Source organism: Girardinichthys multiradiatus, chromosome 17 (genome assembly GCF_021462225.1).
Source record: "Girardinichthys multiradiatus isolate DD_20200921_A chromosome 17, DD_fGirMul_XY1, whole genome shotgun sequence".
Taxonomy (NCBI): domain Eukaryota; kingdom Metazoa; phylum Chordata; class Actinopteri; order Cyprinodontiformes; family Goodeidae; genus Girardinichthys; species Girardinichthys multiradiatus.
In genome coordinates, this window is record NC_061809.1 from 21,679,802 (window position 1) to 21,695,804 (window position 16,003).

General features: G+C 38.8%; 2 protein-coding genes across 2 annotated transcripts; both read left to right on the forward strand.

Annotated features, from left to right (window-relative positions):
* Window positions 1–260: 260 nt before the first annotated feature.
* LOC124882677 (fibroblast growth factor 6-like) lies at window positions 261–8,999 on the forward strand. The gene is made up of 3 exons (XM_047389157.1): window positions 261–1,008; window positions 1,413–1,516; window positions 5,208–8,999. Exons 1-3 carry the CDS (start codon window positions 669–671, stop codon window positions 5,382–5,384), a joined length of 621 nt encoding a protein of 206 aa, XP_047245113.1. The 5' UTR covers window positions 261–668; the 3' UTR covers window positions 5,385–8,999.
* An 879-nt stretch (window positions 9,000–9,878) lies between these two features.
* fgf23 (fibroblast growth factor 23) lies at window positions 9,879–14,653 on the forward strand. Its single transcript, XM_047389153.1, has 3 exons — window positions 9,879–10,871; window positions 10,953–11,056; window positions 13,575–14,653. The coding sequence occupies exons 1-3, from the start codon at window positions 10,637–10,639 to the stop codon at window positions 14,040–14,042; spliced, it is 807 nt and encodes a 268-aa protein (XP_047245109.1). The 5' UTR covers window positions 9,879–10,636; the 3' UTR covers window positions 14,043–14,653.
* Window positions 14,654–16,003: the final 1,350 nt, after the last annotated feature.

Here is a 16,003-nt window from a genome sequence, read left to right on the forward strand (position 1 = left end):
CATAAAAATATTTCATTACATCACTCCTAACTTTGAAAGTGTTTCAATTAGAAGCCTGGGAAAGTGTCCGGGGGATTAGAGGAGCAAATAATGCAGCTCTTCCCCTCACCAGCAGACCTGCACAGGTCAGCTGGCTGCAAGAAGTATCTGCTTAGTCATTAACTAACAGAACATTTTATTGTGAAAAGCACTAGAGGAAACTCTTGTTTTAAGTCCCACTTGCCTGGCGCTGGTGTGAAGGTGCAGCCCCCCCATCACGCGTATCAGACCCACTGGTGCTACTGAGGTCCAGGAGCTCTCTCCTCCTCCCATCTCCGCTTGTAATGGGGGGCTGCATGCAGCGGTGAAGTCACAGTGATGTCATTTGAGGATGTGAGAGAGTAGGGGACAAGGTGAGCTGGTCTTGCAGTGAGTGGTCCCCCCCCTCCACGGCCAACGTTGCCTGTACAAAGGCGCGGAGCGGCGAAAGATGGTCATCGCCACCGGCACCAATCCAAGCTGCCACGCGTTCTGTTCTCCACTTGCTCAGATCTCGGGCCATGGGGCCCTGATCTACATTGATCCAAAAACTTTAAAGCTTCTCCGCCAACATGCCAAAGGACAGAAGATAAGAAGAGTTGCTTTTTTAGGGCAGGTGACTTTAACCAGGTGCCCCAAAGGTAAACTGGATGGCCATTGCGCAAAGGTGTCACTACAGCATGCGCAGCGGGGCCGGGACGCACTGGACGCTTCCAGCAATTATTCTGTGGACTTCTCTGTGGGCAATCGCTTCCTCTTTTCCAATCCCGAACAGGACTAATGCTACTTTATTAGAAAGAAAATGGGAGACCCTTTTCTCCCGCTCCTATCTGGGTATAAACGGGGGCAGATCGCAGCTGAACTGGCAGAGCGACTACTTGCAGGGCATCAAACGAGTGCGGCGGCTGTACTGCAACGTGGGCATTGGGTTTCACCTGCAGGTGCTCCCAGATGGCAGGATAAGCGGTGTGCACAGTGAGAACGCATACAGTGAGTTGCATCCTGCAAAACGCATTGGGGTCCAAAGAGAGTGTAACTGTGTAAAAGTTAGAGCCGATCCTGCATGATATTTAGTAAGCGAAGTCGGCATGGTTGAAAGTTTCCGAAAGCAAAAAACTGTGTACCGAGCCTGTGCATCCGCGCAGCCAAAAACATGACACGAATGCATGACGCTGACTTATTTTTACCCTGCTGCAGGACGCTCATGTTCCTCTCAGCAGGCTGTAAACCACCCACAATGTCCAGCATGCATATAGCTGATTACTGCACAGATAACTGAGCATCATCCAAGTCGCAGTGCACCTGCAAGGTTACACCCATCACTGCTGCATAGGCCACTCAAACTGGTCCCAAAGCACAGCGTCGCACTGACTGCCTCATTATGTCTCATTTAGGTCTAATAGAGATCTCCACCGTGGACCGAGGAGTGATCAGCCTGTTCGGGGTGAGGAGTCAGCTGTTTGTCGCAATGAACAGCAGAGGAAGGTTGTACGGAACGGTACGTTACAGTGCGCAACTCAGCCACGCATCCTGCTGAGTGTTAGAGGAGTTCACACAGAGCTGCTGCTGCATCCGCCGCTTTATGAGCGCTGCTGTGTTAATATGCCCCGATGATGGGAGAGGAGGGGGGCTCACTGCACTTTGGGAAACGACTCAAAGCTGTGCACGACCTCCACGGCAAATATCACATTTAAGAATAATTGTAATGCTTAGTTTAAAGTGAGCACCACGAATGAAGCTCTGCATTGGCTGGCCAAGAGTAAAATGTAACATCATGTTTTCCTGAATTTTTAATATTTACTGAAATTTTATTGAACCGCTGTTAAATGTTTAGTGCAAACCTAAGACTGAAATATAAAGTATGAAATAACACATTATTACAGGATCATTCTCAATGTTTTTTCAACAGTCTGCAGCAATTTGTTTTATAAAACAGGTTTTGAAAAAAACGGGAGTTGATCGATTGAATTAAAATTTTATGAAACTCAAAACTAATCAAGTGAACTGTTAAGTTCAGCCCTAGGAAGAATGGGAAATTTAAAAATACTGTAAAATGTAAGTAAAATTTTTCTAAACCAAATGTGAAATAGTTGATCAAATTTAACCAAATAAAAGTCAAACCTCATCACTTTAGCATTTGTTTGCAACTGTTTCTATAAAACGTATAGTTTTGCAAATATTAATCAATTTTCATAAATAAATTGTTTCATGGCGTCATTTTCAGTATTTCTTATCTTAAAATCTTTAAATGAATTTCAAAGAATAAGGGAGGGCTCATCATATAAATATTTTTTTTCTAAAACTTATCAGTTTATAGAGAGAAATGTACCAGCCTTATGCTAATTACTTCATTAGTCACTGATTTCATATGACCTCATTTAAAAATGTTATTGATCACAACATAAGTTACTTGCATTGCTAATTAAGTCAATAGGTCTCATAAAAAAATGACATATTGATTATTATTGAGGTTAACTGACACATTTATGACTAATAAAGTTATTAAAGACCATAAATCAGGCCACAAATAAATACTGATTCAATTTTAAAATAAGATGGGTATATTGCTGTCGTATTTGCCATTGGAAGAAAAATGTACTGACGCAAAACTGCTTATTTATGTTAATGTAACATTTAATTTTGCTAGATTAAAAATGATAAATGGATAAATACGTAAAGACTAGTGAACCAACAACAAAAATATTCTTAAATTAAAAATGAGAAGAAAATTGTTTCATTTATGTATTGGTTGGTTGGTGGTTAAAGCTCAATATAAAACTGAGATAGGTGAGGGTTTTTGTAAATTATTTATATTTACAAAATTAAGGTTCAGCATTTCTGTAGTTTCTCTTAAAAAAGTCTTTAGTAAAACAGCCACTACCTTTCATATAGTGCCTAGAAAAAGTGGCATTAAACAAGACGCTCTGCATAATTTAGAGGAATTGTTGCCATAGATAAAATGTGAGGTAAAAAGAAAAAATTTGATGTTTTTTAACATTTTTACAAATCTGAAATGTGTGGTGTGCACCTGCATTTGTGTAACCACCTATTGTTGTGATTCTAGCAGCAGGTCCTTTAGGGTACGTCTCTACCGGCTTTCCATATCTAGACACTGAAATGTTTGGCCGTTTAATTTAGTCAGGCAGGAGATCTTTTGTGAACAACGGTTTTCACATGTCATCAAAGATTCTCACTTAGATTAAGGTCTGGGCTTTGACTGGGTCATTCTAACACACGACGATGCTTTGATGTAAACCCCTGCATTGTAACAACCATTCCCCCTCACCCCAGTCTCAGGCCTTTCACACCCTCTAATTCCTCCAGGATTGCCTTGTATTTAACTCCACCCATCTTCCCATTAACTCTGACCAGCCTCCTTGTTCCTGCTGAAGCATCAAACAGCATGATGCTGCCACCACCATGGGTCACAGTGGTTTGTTTAGGGATGATGTGCCATGTTAGTGTTCCTCCACACATGGTATTTAGGATGTATGTCAAAAAGTTATATTTTTTGGCTCATCTGACCAGGCCACCTTCTTCTAAATATCTGCTGAGCTCCCTACATGAGCTGTGTCCCTTTTATTTATGACCATTTCCTCCTAGCATTAGCTTTCTTCTCCTGTAAGTGGGTTCTTCTGTCTGAGCTCCTCCAGAGTAACCCTGGACCTCCTGACTCCTCTGGTAAATGTCCTTTTATGGTAGCTATTGTGTCCTACTTTGTCTTTTTCATGATGTAGTCACAACTTTCTGTCTGCTGTGTTCCTTGGTCTTCATGATGCCGTTTGTCCACTAATGTTCTCTAACAAACATCTGAGGCCAGAAACAGAACAGCTGGATTTATGCTGAGATTCAATTACATACAGGTGGAGTCTCTTTACTAATTTTGTCCCTTCTGAAAGTATTAATGGTGCTGGATTTCTTTAGGGGAATCACAGTAAAAGGTGCTAAATACAAAGCACGTCATGCTTTTCAGATTTTTCTTTGTAAAAAATATATATAACTTTACAGTTATGCTCCACTTTGTGTCTGTCACATGAAACCCTGACAAAATGCATTGATGTTTGTGATTGTAACATGGAAAAATGTGAAAAAGTTTAAAGGATATGAATACTTTTGCAACGCAATGTAAGGAAATAAGACCCATTTCTCTCAGAGTTTACAATAAAAATACAGCTATCCCAACTGCCAGCAGATAAAGTATTTAAAATAATGATTAATGACAATGATCCAAGTTATATTTTCAGTAATAAACAACTTGAGGCAGTTTTATGCTTTCAGACATGACAACATGATGTATCTTTATTTCAGAGGCATAACACCTCCTCCTGTTTACTTCAGAGCGTTTTGTCTGAACAATCTGTTAAAAACAAATATAGGCCACCTGAACCACAGATACAGTTAAAAACAGATATTAACATAAACCAAATAATAAAACTCATAAGCTGTCTGACATTAAATCAAAATAAATCATTTCCTTAATATTTGGTAGAATTGCCTTTACAATGTATAAATTAGATCAAATGTTTTGGCCTTCCTTCCACAAGCTATCCCCCTTTTCCTCCAAATGCAGGAATGGTTATTAAGGCAAAACATCTAAGTTTTAGTTACACCAAACCACAGGACATGTCTCCAAAATTTAAAGTCGTTTTTTTTTACTCAGAAGTAGAATTTCCTCAGTTAACAGTCTGAAAAACAGTCTCCCCCGAAGTCGGAATGCTGAATGGGAAAGTCACAGAGCAATCCGGAGTTCAGTACCCAATATAGGTGAACCATGTATAGAACATAGTAAAACCTGCAAATACAGACTATTTATTTTATTAGCATGGCTGATAGAGTGTACCTCATTAAATCAGGTTGCCCACATAGTGCTGTAAAATATCTATATGTGAACATGCAGAGAATTATCTTGTTATTGGCTGGTACTGCTAACAGTAATCAACATCAAAACAAACGCTGACATCATTTCCAGCTCTGAGCTCCAACTTCTGAGACAAATCAGAAGCAGCATTTGTCCCTGCGAGTTTTTCCAAACTAATCTGGTTTTTATGTTATTTTTTGAGTAATGGCTTCTACCTCTCTGAGTGGCTTTTCAGCCCATGTTGGTACAGGGCTTGTTTCACTGTAGATTCTACGTTGGTTTCTACTGTATGTTGTGACGTTCACTGATCACATCTTTCTCTCTTGTCTAGAGAGTCTTCAAGGATGAGTGCAAGTTCAAGGAGACGTTGCTGCCGAACAACTACAACGCCTACGAGTCTTTTGTTTACAAGGGCTTCTACATCGGCCTCAGCAAGCACGGCCGCGTAAAGAGAGGCAACAAGGCGACCACCGCCATGACTGTCACACATTTCCTCCCGCGACTATGAAAGAAGCTGACAATTTCAGAGTAATTTGCACATGTGGATGTTCCTCCAGGTAATATATATGTAGAAATGCAAAGTCATGACAGACGCAACCATGAACTGCGAAGGAAAACACAAATATTTATTCTGTTATACATGTATATGTGTATATTTGGATCGCTGCGTTTGTAAATGTATGCCAATCTGTGCTGCTTATTGTTTTTCTGGACAGGGTGAGTCAAAGTCTTTCCCTGTCCCACTTTACCTTGGTGCTTGCTGTAGCTGAACTACACACCACTTACTTTTCTGAGATGGAGGATGAGCTATATGCTGTGCTTTTAAAGAGTGATATTAATACTTTTTATTACCTCAATGAACCACTTCACTAGATGAAGGAATGCATGGACTTCTGCTCAAATATCTGCTGAGTTTATTATTTTATTTAAACCTTTAAATGCTTGACAGTTTGCTGCTCAATTATTGATGTCCTGCAGTGGAGAGGAGCAATTTAAATGCACTACTTTTTTCCTGCACGATTTAAAGGTGCCTTGGTGTTCCCACTTGCTGGCCCCCTTTACACCTCTGTGTAAGAGACACCCGGAGGAGTCAGAAATAGGCCTGACGCTCCGGAGAGGGCCTCAAAGGAGGGTAAAGGAGGGGGGTCGGCTATCTCTGGTTTATTTTCTTTTCTGTAATTAGATCAATTAAGTAATAAACAATCTGTGGTTGAAACCAGAGAACGGTCAGCCATGGATACTGGCATAAGGCCACATGTTTTTCCGTGTAGCATATCCAGTAAGCAAACAGGGTGGAAATCCGTATGTGCCGCAGCATGGAGAAACGTTTCGGGTTGGACCTGGCTTGCTTCTGCACAATTATCGACTGAGCAGATGAAGCAAATACAAATGCTGCTGCACAATGCCTTTGAAAGAGCCCCGGCAGCGTGTAGCTGTTTTTGAAATGCAAAGCTTTTAGCTGCTATTAAAAGGATGAAACCAATGGAAAATGATGTAAATAGCTGCAAATTTAAAAGAAGACTTTTTGTAGCACAAAAAAAATACAAAGGCTGCACAAGAAACCAGCAATGATGCTACTTAAACTTGGTTCTTTCAGTTCGTCTTTGGTTTAGTGTGTTTGGGGAGGATTTTGGTGCTCTAGGTGTTTCTTGCAGCCTTTCCATTTTTTCTGCAGCAGCACTGCAGTGGCATCTCAGTGCAGGAAGCTAGAGGCAATTCAGATCTAAATGCAATTACGGATTGATCAGTTTTTTTGTACATGAAAGGATAAAGCAGTTGAAAAACATTATGCAAGGCTTATGTTTTGGTGCTTAGCATCTACATTTAGGCTTAAATTTCTACACTGAGGGGGTAAAATGATGGAAGAGGTTATGTATACATCGCAGCAGTTTGTTCACAAAGCGGAAAATGGAGGACTTTTTGCAGACTCATGAATTGGATATTCTTGTTCAGTATTCCAAAGATGTTTTTCTCGCCTCATTCTCTGAATTCCCAAGACTCCTGTAGAGTGAATCTGCTTGTGGTTTCTGCAGCTGTTAACTGCTTCATTCCTGTGCGACAGGAAGCAGGACTATTTAAACCCAGGAAAGACGTGTGTGTGCACGGAGACGCCACGCTGTCTTTGTTTGTCAATCCATCGCCCCCTCTGCAGGAATGTGGATCTGTCAGGATGACAGGGACGCTTCCCCACATACCTGAACTCTTCGCAGGCTGCCCTGTCCGCCTCTGCCTGTTTGCTACCCCCAACCTTCACCCCCACAACTCACACAGTGCATGGAGGAGCCTTTCAGATTCCACTTTTAACCTGTGAGCTTCCTCTTCTCATTTCAGCCTTTTTTAGTTCAAGGTCAGAGTCGTTGAGCAGCTTTTGGTTCCACACCTGTGGTCAGGGTGGTCTGTTGTCAAGAGCAGGAATTTAAATAATCTTTTTGGCTCGTAGCCCTTCACGTGTACGTTACAACCACAAATCTTATGTGAGAGATCAACACAAAGTAGAGCATTATTGTGAAATGGAAGGAAATGGATGCAATATGTTGTTCAATTACACCTGCAAGTTATTTTGGAGTTCCAAGCATCTTCCTATCAATGTTACCTGAAGAACAAACATATCCCCACAGCATGATGCTGTGACTACCATGGTTTGTATTGGGGATGGTGTGTGGTATTAGTTTCCTGCTACACATAGTGAGAAAGTTTTGTTTCATCTGACCAGAGGTCTGTCTGTCATATATTTGCTGTTCCCTACAAGGCTTGTGGAAAAATGCAAACAGACTTCTTATGGTTTTCTTTATGAAGTGGCTTTCTTGTTGCCATTCATCCATAAAGGCCAAATTTGTGCATTGCATGACTAATAGATGACACGGATATAGATTGTCCCACCCGAGCTGTGGCTCGGCAACTCCTCCAGAATTACCTTGCAGCTGTTTCTCTGATTAAGGCTCTCTGTGAATTTGGGTGGACAGCCATGTGTTGGTAGGTTTATAGTTGTGCCATCCTTTTTCCATATTCAGATGATGGATTGAACAGAGCTCCATGTTCAAAGCTTGAGATGGTGTTTTATAATCTAACCTTGCTATAACCTTCTCCACATCTTTATCTCTGACCTGTCTGGTGTGTTCCTTGGTCCTCATGATGCCGTTTGTTCACCAACGTTCTCTAACTAACCTCTAAAGCGTTCAAAAACAGGCTGAGATTTGGTAGAACTGCATGAGTTTTGGGAGCGAATCTGGTTCCTTCCATGGATTTCATCTGCTAACTGCTACAAATTAATCAAATCATCACGTTTCTTGCTCCTTTCTCCAAGTGCTGGGGTTGGAATGTATATATAGAGAGGACCTTTGCAGAGTGGATGCAGTCTGTGATGAGCTGAGCTACGCAGATCCTGAGCTCACCTCTGCCACTGCAAAAACCACACAGTCCTTCTGTCCTCAGGACGGTCCTCCCTCCGTCCTGACCTCAAACCCCTCAGATCAGCGCATGCTGACACGTCATTTGTCTGCTCCGTGGATTCGTGTCTTCAGCACAGAAGGGCGACGGTTTCAACAAAGAAACAAAGATAAGAATTTGTAGATGAGGCTGCATGTTAGTCCATTTGGAGATTTTTTGGAATATAATTTAGGCCATGAAAGGTGTCAGAGTAGAAGACATCTGATGCCTCTAGCAGCACTTTAAACAGGACGTATTGATCAATAAACTACAGCAAATAAATGTGTTTGATACTTAAAAAGGGTTTAACATACAAAAACTCAGCTTTGATCAAAATCTTATTACAAAAATATTTTCTTTCTATTTATTTTTCTTTCTAATTTAAGTGAAGGTATAGAATTGCTGTTTATGTTTGAATGTATAGCAGCCAGCCTGAGTCCTGAGCTTGACTGCAGGTACACACTACATGTGTTGTTTTACTCTATTCCTCTGTTCTCATATACCTCACCTCCTGCCTTAGTTTTGGTTTGCTGATCACTGTAAAATAAGAAGAAACAAACTTTACTGGTTTGTTTCTCAAGGCAGACATTGCTAATTATTTTTCTTCCTTTTATTTTTGTACGTATGTGCTGTGCACAGCAATCTACTGTATTCCTGAGATAAGAAATAATAAAAGTTTTTTTTTTTTTTTTTAACAGATGGCTGATAATGTGTTGTGTCTTACAGAGTTTCTACAATTTTTTCAGTTCAAAGTTCCAGATTTCTAGGCTTATCTTTAATGTCCACATTCAAAAATTAAAGGTATTTTTACTTTAATCAAGCCTGTTTATATCCATACAGTAAAGAAATGTGGCAAAGGAGAGAGTTGAATATTTGGTGAAAAGTTCCCCCTTAGGTTGCTCTTAAACCACTTGCTTTTTGTAAACCTCAACAAGCTTCTAGCTTAGTTCTTACAGGATAGTTGAACCGTCTTCAAGAGCTTAATCAAATTGGTTGGTTTCCTGACACCGAAAAGACTTTTAGGCATCGTCCACAACTGGGATTTTTGGCTTAAAAAAGGTCATTCTAATGTCAGCCTGATTTATTCAGTAAACAACAAGTTTGTTTGAGATAATTGAACACTCAACTGCATTCAAAAAGTTTCAACCATTCAGCCCAAAAATTCCCCCTTGACTATCCACAGTGAAGCAGGTTTATCAAGGTTTATCAAGACGGACTGAGAATGTGCCGACCAAGAAAGACGCCCCTGCTGCAAAGTCAACACCTTCAAGCTCAACGGAAATTAGCAGCTGTCCACCTGTACAAGCTAAATGCCTTCTTGAGACAAGTTTTATGGTTCTATGAGTATGTGTGCAGCAGTAAAGGTGAGGCTTTCAAACCCAAGGACAGTACCAGCTGCCAAGCAAGAGGTCTACAAGTTCTGCTAGAAGAATGGTTAGATATCCAGCCACAATGCTTCCAGGAGCCACCAAAAGCAAGTGGTCTAGATGCAACTTCCAGAGGCGTATTTAACCAAATACAAGTGGGGGTGTATGTTTATTTGAACCAGTGTAGATAAGAGAAAAAAAACACAGCAAATTCCCAATTCCCATTACCTTTTTAAACCTATTTTACAGAATATCAAGTTAATCAAAGTCAACAAGTAAAAGTAGATGTAATTTTAAATTTGTACTGTTTATTTCCTTGAGAAATGACAGGTTTTCTAAAAGGTTTACTGTTTCCTGTTCTTCCGCACTAAACTCCTCAGCCTCTTTTAAGGGCTTCTCTAAGTAAGAGAGTGTCTCCATCTGCTGGTGAAAGAATGGAAATGTGGGGACGTGCAGGTCCGTCCAATCAAGAAATAAAACTAAATTATTAGCCCACAGTCCAGTAATATCTGCGCAAATATTGCAAAGGATGTCACTGGAAGCAGCTGTTTTAAACAAATGAATCTAAAACAACAGAAAAAAAAAACTATAATTTTATTTTAAAAGCTCCAGGGGAATATTGAGTCTTTTTTCCTCCAAAATGACACAATTTAGTTTTCAACTCTCAATAACAACCAGAACCAAGAGGATTATTAATAAACAGTTTGGAATGGAGGAGGCAACAAGTGTAACCAAAAATACGAGTCCCGTTGTTTGAACAACAGCTCTGGGATAAACACACAGAGGTGGAAGTGGTCCTTCCGTAGCAGCAGCCCGCACATCTTTGGGGGCGACTGCTTTTTTTTTTTTTTCTAGCAAAGGATGTGAGCAGGAGCGGCGCTCGGAGGGGGTTTAAAAAGGTACTGTCCCCGAACTTTGGCACTACAGAACCTCTGAGAACTTCCAGCAGCTCCCAGTGGAAACCAGGATGGACGTCAGCAAGCGACTGGGAATGAGGGACACCGTGCTGGCGCTCTTCCTCGCCGTCCTGCAGGGTCTTCCCATCGTGGAAGCATCCCCGAACCCGTCGCCTCTAGTTGGATCCAACTGGGGGAACCCGAGGAGATACGTTCACCTGCAGACCTCCACGGACTTCAACACCTTCTACCTGGAGATCCGAGTAGACGGCGCTGTGCGCAGAGCCACAGCCAGGACATCATACAGTAAGCTCCGACCCTGATCAAGCTGGTCCTTTAAGGTCCACAACTTGGCGCTGACATTTGTCTTTGATTTTCTTCCTGCAGGTGTAATTCTGCTGAAAGCTGAAACACGGGAGCGCCTGGCCATCTTTGGGGTCAAAAGCAACCGCTACTTGTGTATGGATTTGGAGGGCAACGCCTTCACCTCGGTAGGAAAACACTCATTTTTCAATCACTACCAAAGCGCCTAAATATATATTTCTAATACATTTTGCATTTAAATGTTTGTTTTAGCCACTTGTGCGTTTTTACGCAGTTTCTCTACTTTTACGCACAAACACGTACCATGTCTTGGGCTTTTTTGTTCCCATGACAAATTTATTTCGGATCGTTAACAGTAGTTATATGTAATTGCTGAGTTTCAGGCCAAATATTGTTTCATATGTTTCTGTTTTGGAAAATCATTTTAATGTTTTAATAAATTTTTTTCAACTGTTTAACAAATGAAATTCAGTTATCTCAATACATACCTTTTTTCTTTAGTCAGTCCTCTGCGGGACTACTAGACACATTTTCCTTAATTAAGAACTGGCTTGTCCTTATAAGAATAGATAAACACAGGGAAAAGCAGCTAATTTAAAGATATTATGAAAGACTAGTTTTGCCCAGTTTCAGGCCTATTGTTATTTTGTATTTTGAGAATTACTTGGGTCAGATTTATAGAGATTATTTGAAAATCTTCAAAGAAATTACACATTTTGATCAAATTACATCCTAGAAGTTCAACAAGCCACCTTGTGAAAATAGCTAAAAAACATTTATTACTATTTTTTACCACCGTTTTATACCTTTTGTTTCTATTTTACATGGTAAGAAAACCCAAAGGTGCAAAATGATCTTAAGTTAAATTAGTTTCATTAGGTTCAACTACAAAATGGTGGGAATTTAATTTAAAGTTTATATCATTTCTTTTCATACAATCTGATTAAATAAAATATATGCAAATTATTGCACAAACCGTAATGCTTAAATTCTAACAGTTTGTTTTATTAGTGCACTAATAAAACAAACTGTTAGAATTTAACCAATAAAACTAGTACATTTTATTTTTGGGAGACTTTATTTAGTCATTCTTTCAAGAAATGATACAAAGAAAAAACAAATTAAGAAACATTCCAAGCATTTTTAAATGTTTATAATTAATCAACAAAACAGGTTGAATTCCAACTAATTATTAAAGAACATTTTGCACATCTGGATTGGCCTCCCATGTTAAAAAGCAACAAATAAGAATTGTTTTGTGTTTAACTGGGTAGTGAAATTGTTATAAATAGTTAGAAATGTTTAAACTACATGTCAGTCTTTTTCCTGACAGCTAACCTACGCAGATCAACGGCAATGACGAACTCTGGTTTAAGAAACTTTAGCCTGCGAGCAAGTTCGACCTAGCATTAGCATTGCAGCTAAACTACTTAACGCTGGACACAAATTCAAATAAGAAACTTTGTCAGTCACTAATCATTGATCAATCATTCATAATAAAACCCATATAAACAGATTTATCTTTGCTGGGCACAATAAATGTCAACTGAACCAACACAATTAGCTAAATCCAAACATTTAGGGAGAGTCTGTTATCAAATTAAAGTAGCTAATCTTGAAACGTAACAATTGTAGAATATTACATTTAACCACTAAAAGGTTTGGTTAAAATTGTAATAATTTTAATAACTAATATTGAATATTTTTGCAAAATTCATTTTTATAGTGTAAACTGATAAATCAAGCAGAATTTATCCAATAAAATTTGTAAAACTTACTAAACCAACATAGTCATCATCATAGATAGGATCTGATACAAAAGATTTCAAGTTAGATTTTTACCGTAATTGACTAACTATCTCTATAAATATATTTTAAATAAATAAAACAAAACATTTTCAGAGCAAACCGAAAAAAGGAACAGTTTGAAATGACTCAAAATTAAGGAGAAGAAATTAAAAAAAAATGTATTAATTTTATTGACTTATATTTAATGTGCTCCAAAATTGTTTTGACAGTGTACAAAGTTATTAAAATGAACCAAAGCGGTGATTAATGTCTATGGAGAGCAGTTTCATTCAAAATTAACTAAATAAATAAATACTGCTATTGATAAATTATTAATAAATATTCCATAAAATAAATACATATCCCCACAAAATAAAACAAAATAATTATGTTAAAATACATTTTTATCTTGTTTTATTTAATTCATTTCAAAATTTATTTCATTTACTTAAAGATTTATTTCATTTACTTAAAGATTTATTTCATTTACTTAAAGATTGAGCTTGGTCCTGCTGTCCCAGCACCGCCCCACAGATAAAACTCCGCCCCCTCATTTGAATATAAGAACATTAAATAAAAAGAGCTTAAAATGAAAAACGGGGTTAAAAAATAAAAGTCACTGAAATACGTAAAGTAGCTTTACAAAATAAAAGTGTCACAAAATAAAACTCCATTATGAAATAAATAAATAAATCTTTAAGTAAATTAAATAAATCTTGAAATGAATTGAATAAAATAAGGTGAACATTTCTTTTAACATAATTATTTTGTTTTATTTCATGGGAATATTTATTTATTTCATGGAATATTTATTAATAATTTATCAATAGCAGTATTTATTTATTTAATTTTGAATGAAACGGCTCTCCATAAATGTCAGCCCTTTTTGTCTTGTAGCCTGTTTGTCTCAAGGAGGAATGTTTGTTCAACCACAAGCTTCTGGAGAACAACCGGGACGTGTACTACTCCACCCGCACCGGCATCCTTTTCAACTTGGAGGGATCCCGGCAGGTGTACTCAGCGGGTCAGAACCTGCCGCAGACCGCCCTCTTCCTGCCAAAGAAGAACACTGTGCCGCTGGAGCGCCTCCTGCTGCACAGGGAGAAGAGGAACCAAGTGGTGGACCCCTCAGACCCACACAATGTCCTCCTCTGGCGGGCCGAGGAGGGCTCAGACTCCAAGGCTGTGCGAGAGGACGATGGTGACTTGGACGTGGAGACTGAGGTTGGGGACGACGGACTCAACGCCTCCAGGGAGATGCAGCTGCAGCCGCAGCCGCAGCCGCAGGCTCCATCCAACCACGACCCCTGGAACGCGCAGTCTTCCAGACAGGCTAGCCCCTGGAGCACTGGCACCGTGGGCTGACCTTAGAGGGACAAACTACTCTTAAAATGTTTAGATTAGGCCAAACTGCGGCTGAATCATATAGAATAGCAGTGTTTTTATGCACTGAAGGTGCAGCATTTCACTTGAGTTGCAATCACTTTTGCACAACTTCTATTTAAATAATCTGTAACATTTGCCAAGTTCAGATCTTTAGGGGATTTAACGTTTGTTTTTAGTTTAGTTTAGCTACTTTAAAAAGGTAAATTCAACATGTTAAAACACCTAAGGTAAATTATATTCCACGTAGTTACTTGGTATCTTTTCCAAAAATACCAAAGCTATGATTTATTATATTAATTTAACCTGTATTTGTCCACCATCTTAATTCATGACTCAGATTAGACCTCTTATGGGATAATCAGGTGCTGGACACCACCAGCAAACACACAGAACAAAAACCATCCCAACAACAATTTATTTATTTAAATTCCTTTATTGTTATTTATGGTATTTATAAGGATGTTTTACAGTTACAATGTACATACAGACAAAAGAGAAAAGTTTACTTTGAATGTATGAGCTGGAGTTGTTGTGGAAGGAGAGTTGCTTGAATTTGGGACATAATAAAGAGAGAAAATGAAGCATGTTCAGCATCTGTGTGTTACCTTCTGTCCAAATGTTCATGTTGTGAGATCAGGACAGGCATGTCTAATGCTGTTATTTCCAGTCCATGTATAACACAGGTTTTTAAAAGCTTTTTTATAAGGTTTTATGGTCTGTTTTTAAACAGCGTATTTATTTTTGGAGTTAATAAGAATTGAAATCTGAGACAGCTCTAAAAACAATTAGAAAGAACTTTAAAATTTATACACTGCAACCTTTAACAATTTTTGGCAACCCTGGTAAAGATGTGTTTAACGCCTTAAATATGTTTTTTCCAACATATTGGATTAAACTACCTGGAGTTTCTGTTGCCATAAAACCTCCATTTTAGTTGTACTAATTATGTTTGTGTTGTGATGGTGGGAGAGAAAAGACTTTTTACTGACATGACTCTCAAACAACTGGGGCCCATAGTAGGAAGCAGGATTAGGTACCTTCAGGTTCATTTTGGGAATTTTGGAATCACAACGCATCTGATTTGGGCAACAAAAGCAATTAAAGACCATCCCACTAACCAAAGATATTATTGGCACTAAAAGCATGAAATATGACAACCAACCAAATAATGCATCCAATCAATCCTTTGAGATTGGGATGTTGCAATCCAACATATTATGCAGCATTACTTCTAACATGGGTCTGTCATCATGGTAACTTATGCTGGAAACTTGACCAGCCCCGAGTCAGGTTAGGTTTCAAGATTAGAGATCAAGCCAAGGAAAGCACATCCTCTCAACCGGTCAATATCCTGAGAAAATTAAAAATAAAGAAAACGAGAAAGGGACAGCATTGCAGGAACACACTCCTCCTCTGCTTGGTTTCTTGACATCCCCATTGTGCCAATAGGGGTAAAAAAAACTGTAAAGTTGAGTCATTTCTTCTCACAATCAGAAATGGAAGTCATTATTCACCATTAGACCATCTGCAGATAACGCAGATAAAATTGCTTTTGCTTAACTGCCTGTATGTACTGGTGTTTCATGCTTTTGGTTTTATAGTCTACAACACTTTGTAATCTATGTCCATATCTGAATGGCATCTTCTCTTCTTTTTCCATTTTGGAGGAGTGGCTAAGCTAAATTATAGGATGTTATATTAATACGTCTGGGAAACATAAAAGAGACACTATCAATTTAAAAGAAGGTTAAATAGAAATGGAAAAAACAGTTTCAGTCACTTTTATTTACCAGGAATTGTCAAGGATGCCAGTAAATCTAACATTGGTGACTTTCAGGAAAATAACTGTTTCTTAATGTTTGATTTTTCACCCTCCTGAATGCACTCAAATGAAAATATTTACATTTTCTATTTTGTTTTTCAAGTTAAGAACATGCCAC